We start from the raw sequence: 13,707 nt of genomic DNA, 5'->3' as shown, positions 1-13,707 counted from the left end.
TCGTCCGTCGTCGTCCGTCAACAATTGCCTTCTCCTCTGAAACCACAAGTCGAATTGCTTTGAAATTTTATATGCAGTTCACTTGGGGTGACCTCACTTCAGTTTATTCAAATCATGGTGAAATTTGCATATTTGTATTTTTGGGGCATTTTTTGGTGTTTTTGGTAAAAAAATCTTCCTCTGTGAAACTGCTCGTCCGATTGCTTTGAAATTTGATATGCAGTTTGCTTAGGGTGACTTAAATCAGATTTGTTAAAATGGTGGTGAAATTTGCATATTTGTATTTTTAAGGCAATTTTTGTCATTTTTGGTAAAAAAATCTTTAAAAATCTTCTTCTTCAAAACTACCAGTCAGATAGCTTTTATATTTGGTACATATGTCCCTAGGGATGATCTATTTCAGATTTGTTCAAATTGTGCAGAAATATGCAAATTTGCATTTTTAAGGCAATTTTTGTCATTTTTGGTCAAAAAATGTATTTCTCAAAAAGTACTGGTCTGACAGTTTTGAAATTTGGTATACAGGTTTCTATAGATGAACTAAGTAATATATATTGAATTTCTGATGAAATCTGTAATTTTGTATTTTGGGGGCAATTTTTGCCATTTTTGGTCAAAAAATGTGTAGTTCCAAAACTACTCACCTGATAGCTTTGAAATTCGGTATACAGGTTCCTACAGATGAACTAAATGATATTTATGGAAACAATGATGAAATCTGCAATTTTGTAATTTTGGGGCAATTTTTGCCATTTTTGGTCCAAAAATGTGTTCCTCAAAAAGTATTGGTCTGATAGCTTTGAAATTTGGTATACAGGTTTCTACAGATAAGCTTAGTAATATATTGAATTTCTGATGAAATCTGTAATTTTGTATTTTTTGAGCAATTTTTTGCCATTTTTGGTCAAAAAATGTGTATTTCCAAAACTACTTATCTGATAGCTTTGAAATTTGGTATACAGGTTTCCATAGATGAACTAAATGATATTTATTGAAATAATGATGACATCTGCAATTTTGAATTTTTAGGGCAATTTTTCTCATTTTTGGTCAAAAAATGCGTTTCTCAAAAAGTACTGGTCTAACAGCTTTGAAATTTGGTATACAGGTTTCTATATATGAACTAAGTGTGATATTTTGAGATTATGATGAAATCTGCAATTTTTATTTTTGGGGGCAATTGTTGCCATTTTTGGTCAGAATATTTTATTCTCAAAAACTACTCATCAGATAGCTTTGGTTGACATGTTCTTAGGGATGATCGAATGTGATATATTCAAAGTATTATGAAATCTTCAATTTTGTATTTTAGCCACTTTTTTCTGGCCACTGCATTGAGTTATCAAAGATTTCCACCTTCTTCATCAACATGTGTCAAAAATAGTTATTCTGTACATAAACACAGCGGAGCTATATCGGCCGCTAGGTCGCTTGTTTTAGATGCGAGCAACGCTATTTTTTATATTTATGCAAGAATCACTATTATCACTCGTGCTATTAATATTAATTGAGGTTTTGCCAGCTGATTCAAACCTATCATTTGATTTCTCTTAAATATCACAGCACAGTTATTTCAAGATTCTTACTTTGCATACCCATATACCATAGTCAAATAACCTTGAGGGTCTTTGATTCTATTTGCGAAATCTGGTAATGATTGTCATTTTTTATCATTATTGTTATATAAATTATCCTTTACCTCCCCAGTGGTATAAAAGTTCTTCATCTACAGATTCCCATACCAAACATCAGGGTTCTTAATTTTAAGCATAACATTATACATAAATGAAAAGTTTCTCATTTCATTGGGGAAGTGGCCCCCCTTGACAAACTAATTGGGGGTGCAAACATTTCAACAGAGGGGGAATCCTGTATCCCCCTGTCTAGATGTTACACTGTATAATATATCTACATATCAAATTTATAAGATTAATAATTGTGAATTATTATAGTTTACCTAAGCATAGAGGCTCTAAAGACTTCGGTTTTCTTTGTTCAAATTCTAGTCAACATTACCACATTTTATCATTTTTAATTATGAATTATCATATTTAGGCCTAATCTCCCATGAAAATGGCTTTTATGATATGACCACAAATTGCCCTGGAACACTACTGACAATTCTCCTGAAAATACTAGAAATTCAAGTGACTGTAAGCTGTAAAAAGTGAGTTTTAGCTCATTTTCAGGGTTTCCGGCCTTCGGCCGGGAGGGGGAACATCCCCTCCTGGACCCTCCCCCTGCGATGACCGCTTTGTGGTCATGGCAACTGCAAGCCGCCTACTTTTCCTTTCTGGCCCCCTACTTCGAAACTTAATGAAACCCCTGGTACCGCCAGTGTCTTTGTTCTTGATGATTGGCCCATTCACATCGTTGGGGGTGCCAAGTCCCTCAGAGTCCTGTATTCAATTTCCTGCGGAATGTTTCCTCAGATTCCCATATTTTACACAGTGTGGGATGTCCCTCAGAGTGCCGTATATTGCAGTTTGCATGTCCCGCACTTGGTCCCTCACTTGTCAGTTTTTTATACTCCAAAATACCTCAACATTGTGTGTATTCACAGGCTCATTGACACTGTTGCTATGTATGTGGCTAACAAACAACAGCAGCAATGACACCTCTTATGAATGACACCTGATGCAAGTTATACTACTCACCATAGCAGTCAATAACACCTCTTATGAGTCTTGTATTGATGGTTTCTCCGTTTCTTTCTCTTTCTATTAATTTCAACACGGCACCAGTCACCTACAAATTTAACAGAGGGCAATTACAAGTTAGCTCCTTAGCTGCCAGTAGCTCCCTACTGAAAGCAAATGGTACGTATCACAATCTAGCAATGAAATCCTTTAAATATGACTTTGTAAAGCTGATGGCTTGTAAACTTAACATATCAATTTCTCTAATCATTAGCTGTACCACCCTTGTTTCACGACATTTTGCCTGTAGATTTACACTTTCCTCTGACCTGATTCCACATCTTTGCAATTTCATTAAATTTGCAGTTAGTGACTTGCTCACATGAAACTGAAAATGTCAAATTCGCATATATAAATTTTCTTACATATGAACAGAACAACGTACAGTTATCATGAGTGACTTGTGTATCAAATATGAATGATTTGTCAGCAGTGGTTTCAGAGAAGTGCAAAGTTGACTGCATGAATACCGATGACAGACACTACAGATGATCATCCTATCTGCATAGCTCCACATAAGTGACAGCGTAGCTAAAATTGGAAACATCTTCCCAAACTAATTATGAAAATTCAGATTCAAATCAACCTGCAATTCTGAGAGATGAGAATATTTTACTTAAAGGGACAAAGTCAGCCATTTTCTACACATTTTTCGAGAGCAAAATTCCTCAGTCATATCAATATTCGACCCAAAGCGCCTTCTTACTCTTTACAGCAATGTTCAATGTTTGCCTGGGCATTCAGGCGATTTGAATTAACCGCCAATCACATAATGAACAAGTCATCGTTGATGACACAGTCCCCACTTGTTAATGGGTATTTTGTTTACAGGTCCTCAGAGAGGATAGAGTCCTCTTCATTAGGTCTGTGATAAAAAATACTTTTGAATGAATTCGCTTGATACATGTCTGAGTTATGGTTCAGGACATGAAAAAAATCGTAACAAAATGGTCGCACAGTGGCCATATTGGATCTCATCACAAAACAAATTGATGTGCATAGCTATGACATTGGTTGATGTCCTTGTACCAACTTTGAATAAAATTGGTCGAAACATGCGGATATGCCTGAGAAATGGCTCTGTACATGAAAAATTCGTAATAAAATGGCCGGCTGGCGGCCATATTGGATCGTATCACAAAACAGATTAACGTGCATATGTATGACATAGGTCAATGTCCTTGTACCAACTTTAAATAAAATCAGTTGAGATATGCCTGAGTTATGGCTCTGTACATGAAAAAATCGTAATAAAATGGCCGCACAACGGCCATTTTGGATCGTATCACAAAACAAATTGCCGTGCACAGCTATGACATTTGTCAATAAGCTTGTACCAACTTTGAATAAAATCGGTTGAAACGTGCCTGAGTAATAGCTCTGTACATGAAAAAATCGTAATAAAATGGCCGCCTGGCGGCCATATTGGATCGTATCACAAAACAAATTGATGTGAATATCTATGACATTGGTCAATGTCCTTGTACCAACTCTGAATAAAATCGGTCAAAACATGCCTGAGTAATGGCTCTGTACATGAAAAAATCGTAATAAAATGGCCGCCTGGCGGCCATATTGGATCGTATCACAAAACAAATTGACGTGCATATCTATGACTTTGGTCAATGTCCTTGTACCAACTCTGAATAAAATCGGTCGAAACATGCCTGAGTTATGGCTCTGTACATGGAAAAATCGTAATAAAATGGCCGCCTGGCGGCCATATTGGATCGTATCACAAAACAAATTGACGTGCATATCTATGACATTGGTCAATGTCCTTTTACAAACTTTGAATAAAATCGGTTGGAACATGCCTGAGTTATGGCTCTGTACATGAAAAAATCGTAATAAAAGGGCCGCCTGGCGGCCATATTGGATCGTATCACAAAACAAATTGACGTGCATCTGTATGACATATGAAGTAATCCTTGTACCAAGTTTGAATGAAATCGCTCTAGGCATCTCAGAGATATCTGCGTGAACGGACGGACGGACGGACGGACGGACGGACGCACGGACGCACGCACAGACGCACGCACGGACATGACCAAACCTATAAGTCCCCCCGGACGGTGTCCGTGGGGACTAATTAATGCGCACACTACTTCAGATCATCATTTGGAAGAGTGCGTGAGCAGCCTGTAACCTTCATACAACCTTCAGTACAATGGATAACAAGGAGCACACGACAAACCGAACCACTGTAAAACAGTGAAACTTAAAAGGGAATCAGTAGTTTTTTGGATAAAAAATTTTATCAAAAATTGGGTAAATTGCCATGGCGATACGCAGCCATAACCTGGCTGTCAAATGACAGCGTGATCCTTTGACGTTACGTCGTTTCGAAACCAGTGTGCAGTCTCTTCCTCTGTTGCTTTTTGGTACTTTCGCTCCTTGGATTTTTGTTTCACTGTTTGTGTTTTAATAATTTTACACAAAAATAGCTGTCAAATTTGATAAAATGCTGAATAAATTTAGCTCCTAAAATGCATAGAAAAGCATCTGGAAAGCTACAAAATATCTGTAAAAAAGCCGTAAAATCTCAAAATTTTCCAGGCGGAATCCCCATAAAACCCTCAATCGAGAGGGGGACATATCCCCCCTCTCGAGTTTTCCCCCCTGCCGATGACCTTTGGTCAGCGCCCGCAGCAACCTTTGGTCGCTGCCTTAACTAGCCACCTGATAAATGTTTTCAGCCTTTTGATAACCAGATATGAACTGAAAATGCTCACGTGTTTCATACAGTTATGTGTAAATTTGAACCTTTGCCACATGTTTGCAACTTCATTGAAAGTAAATTATGATCAACATAATGAACAATAATCACCGCCGATTAATTCTCAAAGGTCATGAAGTATACAAATATGTAATTAGCTGAAATAAAAATATTAAAGTTCTTTGACTGCTGTCATTGTATCACCATTTTATATAGCAGGTGTAATTACCGTTGGCCAAGTCCTTCAAGCCATATATGCCGAGCTGTGAAAGCTCATTAGATATGCAAATTGTAAATTAGCTGACATGAAAATGTGAAATGACTTTCGATATTGTTTTAACAAGGTATAATTATCAATGTTGTCATGTTTTGCCAACTTTGATCAAGTAAATCCCAGTATATATCCCTAATAAGCAAAGCTCATTCAATATGTAAATTAGGAATTGACTTAAGTAAAAATGCTTAATGATTGTCAATAATGTTGTATCATGGTATCTGCAATATATGTAGCAAGTTTTGTCAACTTTGGTCAAGTCAATTCAGATATATATCTCTAATCAGGAAAGTTCATTAAACATGCAAATTTGGAATTGGCTGAAGAGAAAATGCTTAATGACTTTCAATAATATTGTATTACAGTGTCTGAAACGTACATAGCAAGTTACATCAATTTTGATCAAGTCAATTCAGATGAATATCCCTAAGTATGAAAGTTCATTTAATATGCAAATTAGGAATTGGCTGAAGTAAAAATGTCTTTTGACGTTCAATAATGTTATATCACAGTATCTTTGATGTATATAGCAAGTTTCAATGACTAAAATCAAGTTAAATTGTATTGCTAAGTTATCCCTATATACCAAAAATCAGACCTCTCGCCCTATTGGCTGGCTCAGAATTAGATATGCACATAATTGATTAGGTACAGGATGTGATGTCATAAGGTCTCCCATCATACCAAATATGAAGGGTGTAGCACTTGGGGTTACTTAGTTATGGCCATATATGTATATTTGAGGTCAAAGGTCATCGGGGTCACATGACATTTTGTAAAAAAAATTGTATTGCTAAGTTGTCCCTATATACCAAAAATCAGACCTCTAGCCCTATTGGCTGGCTCAGAATTAGATATGCACATAATTAATGAGGTACAGGATGTGATATCATAAGGTCTCCCATCATACCAAATATGAAGGGTGTAGCACTTGCAGGGCTCCCGCTACCTATTTGCCAATTCGCCAAATGGGAAAGAAAGTTAAAATGGCTACAAAAATTCCTGTTTGGCTAATGTAGTGGCTATTGAATTCTTAGACCTCCTCAACAGAAACCTACACCTAACAATAAAATGTTGTAAGATGTTGAAACAGTTTACCCTCCTTCCTACAAAGTTGCAATGTATTGAAACAGTTTAATCTCCTTTCTACAAAGTTACAAATTCCCTGGTATGTAAAACAAACACTGTTGCTGTTCGATACTACAATACATTATGAACGTAATGTCCATGAATACACTGAGGCCTGCTTTGCCTCTGTGACTCCTGGGGTCGTCCTTGAGTCTATCAAAAGTTTTACCTACTTTGCTGTATCAAAATTTGGCCTGCCACTACTCAGTTTGATAGTAAAAACCATAATTTCAAAGGAAACTTTCACAAACGGAGCCATAATACAAAAGAAAAGGAGAAAAACTGAGGTTTTCTGAAAGGTCAAGTCTAGGTCATCTCATCATGTGATGTTATGCATGAAGACCCCCTAATTACACAATTATGGTTCACAAGAAACCACCTAGGGTGGTCCAATAGGTGAAAGGTAATTTTGCTGCCTTTGGAATTCAGCTTGACTGACTCCCATTCGGCCTACTTTCAAACTGCTATAACTTATACAAGAAATTATGTGATTCTGAATGATTGTAATATTTTTGTAGATTCCACCAGTTTAATAATCTAGAAGTGAACATCACCAGACATTTCTTGATGATATCAAAATACTAGTATCAAATGAAAATATATCTGGGCTAAAACATTATCATAATCATTAAAACAATGAATGCCCTCAAACAGTGAGTAATTTAAATGAACATATATCGTTGTGTCTTGTTTTACAAGAGTTGTGTTTGGCCCAGCCCTTTTTGTCTCAAGAAAAGTACTTATACTCAAGATGCTATTTCAGCCTGCTTGATCACAACTATGATATACAAGTAAAACCGGGCCCTTAAATACCACAATAATCGTATCTACACTGCCATTGTGCTATACCATAAATGCTGTCTTCTGTATGGAAAATTGTTTTACTTGTGTGGCTCAAACATTTAGGTTATGGAAGACTGCATCAATTTGCCACATGAGAAGCCTGTAACTTATGACAAGCTATCATACTGTGAATACTAACTGAATGTGGCAGAAATATTCAATCTGTGCCTCTTGTAATATACACTTAACATTGCTACCAGATTTTTATAATTCAATTGCTACCTAATTTTATTTCTGGTGTTTAAAGTTTACCACCAAAAATGAAAAAGGATTTCTATCCCTGAAATGTCATAAAAACACAGATTATAAATGCAAAAACTAAACACAGATTTCATTAATGTAAAAACCATCATGAACATCATACAAAACATCTTGATTTGTAAAATTAGGGACTCCTGAATGACGAGAAAGCTGTTGCCACACTTGAGATCATAAGCTGGCTAAAAGTTACTCAAAATGGCTAAAAGATTTTTGATTTGGCTAATGAGTTGGCTAATCATTTTGGTGACTTAGCGGGAGCCCTGACTTGTGGTTACTGAGTTATGGACATATACTCATATTTAAGGTCAAAGGTCATCGAGATCACATGACATTTCGTCAAAAAATTTGTATTGCTAAGTTATCCCTATATACCAAAAATCAGACCTCTAGCTCTATTGGCTAGCTCAGAATTAGAAATGCACATAATAAATGAGTTGCAGGAAGATGCCAAGGTCAAAGGTCAAGTGGAATCCCCAAAATTGTGGAGAGCAATTTGGTCCCCTACTGGCCATTGTCCAATAGACGCTGGCTGTCTTGGACTTTAACATAGGCCAGAATAAGCCATTGCCATAGCTTAGCTGCATAGGTATAGGGGAGGTCAAAGGTCATAGAAAAATCAGAAAAATAATACTTTAAAAATCTTCTTCTCAAAATTGGCAAGACCTGTGACTTTGATATTTGGCATGAAGGAGCAAGGCTATGAGGTCTAACCAGGGTTAGGTTGGTAGCGGGTTGAGTTGACTGGGGTCGAGTTGGTTAGGGGTCGAGATGTCCAGAAACCATGGTCATCATGCTTCCCATAGACCACCAATAGTACCATGTATCACAAAAATTAAAACTGTGATAACTTCATTAATATGCAAGCCACGCCCACCAAAACCTTTTTAGTTCTAGCCATTTGAATTCTGAAGATGTCTACCTTATTTGACTGAAATACGTTCAGCCGTTTTTGAGATAATGGGGATACAGACACACGGACACACACACACACACACACACACACAGACACACACACACAGACAGACATGGCTAAACCATATGCTCACATGTGTGAACACGTGAACAAAAAAATTTAATGAAAGTCCTGAATAACAGACTCTTACCTGCTTATTCAATGGTTTGAAAAGATTTTCCCTCCAAGTAACAAGTGCAAGCTGACAAAAAGAAGAAAAATCAAACTTATTATTTCTATATTTCAATATTTTTAATCTATTTTTTAATGTGTTTAATATTTTGATGTCTGTTGAGTTGTTTGTCTATGAGTGACATGTATTCATAATGGAACACCATTGTAACAACTACACATAACACGGCAGATGTTTTGTCTGAAACTCAACCAATTACCAACAAGCATAACAATCTTGTTTTTCTATGAAAAATATACATCCTCCAAATGAAACCAATCTTTACAAATTTTCCACACATTGCATATTATATGTACAAAGTACTGGTATTGCACAATGTCTTTCTGTAGTTTGATGAAGTCGTTGCTGAAATAAATAAAAGGATGTCACATGATTCTGACAGAGATTCCTAACCGTGCTGATAGATATTTCTGCATAAAGGTAGTCAATAAGGAATTCACTTGTATAACATTACCCACTAGTCTCACTTGACAAGTCATCATTGATGACATAGTCCCTGCTAATAAACTATTTGTGGGAGCTGATGTTCAATGTTGTGAGGTAACAGTTATTATCTCTGATTGGTGAATGACAATTTGCAAATGATTACAAAGTCATTGTGCTCAGTTTAAATGAAATCAGTGCAGACAATTCCAAATAAACGTAACCTGAACAAGAAAACATTGTAACAAACTGGTAGCCTAGTGTCCATATTGATGGTATTCCTGGCAAAATAGTCATGCACATCTATAGTAAGTTGTCTTTGCACTAACATTGAATGAGATCTGTTCAAGAATGTCTACATAACGGCTCTGGAAATTAAAAATTTGCAACAAAATAGACACCTGATATCCTGAGGCAAATTGACATTCACATGTACTGTATGCCATGGTGTACAATCATTGTGCCCAGTATCAAAGAATTTGGTTGACACATGTATGGGGGATGCAGGACAGCTAAATAAGTACTTTTTCAATTATTGCCATTGTCATAAAATCGTTATTATGAATTTGATCAATATAAACAAAATTATTGAAGTAGTAGCATTAAGGAGAAACCTGCAGTGACATTCACTTAAAATATATTTTCAGGTCAGGAATGATGGTCCTCAATCCTTTCTGTGCTCATTTTTCAGAGACAATTCATTTAACCATGTAGACAGCAAGATACATCAAGACATACTGACAGTAAAACATCAACACATACAGAGTGAAATACATGAAGGCATATAGACCATGAAACACATCAATGCATATAGACAGTGAGACATGGCATACAGATAATGGGGCACATCAAGGCATGTAGACAGTACTTAAAGACACATCAAGGCATGCAGACAGTGAGACACATCAAGGCATGTGAACAGGGAGACACACCAAGGTATGTAGACAGTAAGACACATCAAGGCATGTAGACAGTGTGACACGCCAAGGCATGGGGACAGTGAGACACACCAAGGCATGTGAACAGGGAGACACACCAAGGCATGTAGACAGTGAGACACATCAACGCATGTAGACAGTGAGACACATCAAGGCACATAGACAGTGAGACACATCAAGGCATGTGAACAGTGAGACACATCAAGGCATGTAGCAAGTGATACAAATCAAGGCATGCAGACAGTGATACAAATCAAGGCATGCAGACAGTGAGACACATCAAGGCATGTAAACAGGGAGACACAGCAAGGCATGTAGACAGTGTGACACATCAAGGCATGTGGACAAGTGGGACACATCAAGGCATGTAGACAGTGATACAAATCAAGGCATGCAGACAGTGAGACACATCAAGGCATGTGGACAGTGAGACACATCAAGGCATGCAGACAGTGAGACACATCAAGGTATGTGGACAGTGTTACAAATCAAGGCATGAAGACAGTGTTACAAATCAAGGCATGCAGACAGTGAGACACATCAAGGCATGTAGACAGTGAGACACATCAAGGTATGTGGACAGTGATACAAATCAAGGCATGTGAACAGTGAGACACATCAAGGCATGTAGACAGTGAGACGCATCAATTCATGTAGACAGTGAGACACATCAAGGCATGTAGACAGTGATACGAATCAAGGCATGTAGACAGTGAGACACATCAAGGCATGTACCGGTAGACAGTGATACGAATCAAGGCATGTAGATAGTGAGACACATCAAGGTATATAGACAGTGATACAAATCAAGGCATGTAGACAGTGGGACACATCAAGGCATGTACTGTAGACAGTGAGACACATCAAGGTATGTGGACAGTGATACGAATCAAGGCATGTGAACAGTGAGACACATCAAGGCATGTAGACAGTGAGACACACCAAGGCATGTAAACAGTGAGACACACCAAGGCATGTAAACAGTGAGACACACCAAGGCATGTAAACAGTGAGACACAGCAAGGCATGTAGACAGTGAGACACATAAAGGCATGTAGACAGTGAGACACATCAAGGCATGTAAACAGTGAGACACATCAAGGCATGTAAACAGTGAGACACATCAAGGTATGTGGACAGTGATACGAATCAAGGCATGTGAACAGTGAGACACATCAAGGCATGTAGACAGTGAGACACATCAATGCATGTAGACAGTGAGACACAGCAAGGCATGTAGACAGTGATACGAATCAAGGCATGTAGACAGTGAGACACATCAAGGCATGTAGACAGTGATACGAATCAAGGCATGTAAACAGTGAGACACACCAAGGCATGTAGACAGTGAGACACATCAAGGCATGTAGACAGTGAGACACACCAAGGCATGTAAACAGTGAGACACATCAAGGTATATAGACAGTGAGACACATCAAGGCATGTAAACAGTGAGACACACCAAGGCATGTAAACAGTGAGACACATCAAGGCATGTAAACAGTGAGACACATCAACGCATGTAGACAGTGAGACACATCAAGGCACGTAGACAGTGAGACACACCAAGGCATGTAAACAGTGAGACACATCAAGGTATATAGACAGTGAGACACATCAAGGCATGTAAAGAGTGAGACACACCAAGGCATGTAAACAGTGAGACACATCAAGGTATGTGGACAGTGATATGAATCAAGGCATGTGAACAGTGAGACACACCAAGGCATGTAAACAGTGAGACACACCAAGGCATGTAAACAGTGAGACACATCAAGGCATGTGAACAGTGAGACACACCAAGGCATGTAGACAGTGAGACACACCAAGGCATGTAAACAGTGAGACACACCAAGGCATGTAAACAGTGAGACACATCAAGGCATGTAGACAGTGAGACACACCAAGGCATGTAGACAGTGAGACACACCAAGGCATGTAGACAGTGAGACACATCAAGGCATGTAGATAGTGAGACACATCAAAGCATGTAGACAGTGAGACACACCAAGGCATGTAAACAGTGAGACACACCAAGGCATGTAAACAGTGAGACACAGCAAGGCATGTAGACAGTGAGACACATCAAGGCATGTAGACAGTGAGACACATCAAGGCATGTAAACAGTGAGACACATCAAGGCATGTAAACAGTGAGACACATCAAGGTATGCGGACAGTGATACGAATCAAGGCATGTAGACAGTGTTACAAATCAAGGCATGTGGACAGTGAGACACACCAAGGCATGTAAACAGTGAGACACATCAAGGCATGTAGACAGTGAGACACATCAAGGTATGTGGACAGTGAGACACACCAAGGCATGTAGACAGTGAGACACATCAAGGCATGTAGATAGTGAGACACACCAAGGCATGTACTGTAGACAGTGAGACACATCAAGGTATGTGGACAGTGATACAAATCAAGGCATGTAGACAGTGTTACAAATCAAGGCATGCAGACAGTGAGACACATCAAGGTATGTGGACAGTGATACAAATCAAAGCATGTAGACAGTGTTACAAATCAAGGCATGAAGACAGTGAGACACATCAAGGCATGTAGACAGTGTGACACATCAAGGCATGTAGACAGTGAGACACATCAAGGTATGTAGACAATGATACAAACAAGCGACCTAGCGGCAGATATAGCTCCGCTGTGTTTATGTACAGAATAACTATTTTTGACACATGTTGATGAGGAAGGGTGGAAATCTTTGATAGCTCGATGCAGTGGCCAGAAATAAGTGGCTAAAATAAGCTGCAAAAATACGCAATTGAATATTTCATCGTACTTTGAATGTATCACATAGGATCATCCCTAAGAACATGTCAACCAAAGCTATCTGATGAGTAGTTTTTGAGAATAAATTTTTTGACCAAAAATGGCAACAATTGCCCCCAAAAGTAAACATGGGGCCCGGGGGCACCGACGTCCTTTGTGCCTCCTTACTGTTTATTATTTGCCATAAATGTAAAATCTGGCAAAAAGTCAAATTGTTTGGACATAAATGAAAGTTAATGTGAAAGTGAATCAAGAATAAGAGATGGAACTCAATAGGATCAACAATATCTAAAACAGGAAACGGTGAACTTATATGATACAGAAGGGGAGAAAATTTAGCCACAAACTATTGTAATATAATGGACAATGGCTAATCTAAACCAAATTACTTAAACTGGATTGTTGGCATTGATTACACATGTATTTATTGTCCATCAAATAGAAAATAAATTTGGGCCATTGACTAAAAAACATTTGCTTGTTA

General features: G+C 38.0%; 1 protein-coding gene across 1 annotated transcript in view; it reads right to left on the bottom strand.

The window, feature by feature from the left end:
* The window catches only part of LOC139125085 (cullin-1), a 182,590-nt gene that overhangs the window by 121,378 nt on the left and 47,505 nt on the right, over window positions 1–13,707 (bottom strand). The window contains exons 5-6 of the mRNA XM_070691194.1: window positions 9,028–9,078; window positions 2,658–2,748 (exon numbers count right to left, since the gene is read on the bottom strand). Coding sequence (XP_070547295.1) covers window positions 2,658–2,748; window positions 9,028–9,078 — 142 coding nt within the window. The remainder of the gene's footprint in view (window positions 1–2,657; window positions 2,749–9,027; window positions 9,079–13,707) is intronic.

This window comes from Ptychodera flava (genome assembly GCF_041260155.1).
Source record: "Ptychodera flava strain L36383 chromosome 23 unlocalized genomic scaffold, AS_Pfla_20210202 Scaffold_24__1_contigs__length_23054250_pilon, whole genome shotgun sequence".
In the NCBI taxonomy this organism is placed as follows: Eukaryota; Metazoa; Hemichordata; class Enteropneusta; family Ptychoderidae; genus Ptychodera; species Ptychodera flava.
This window is presented reverse-complemented; position numbering and strand designations above follow the sequence as displayed.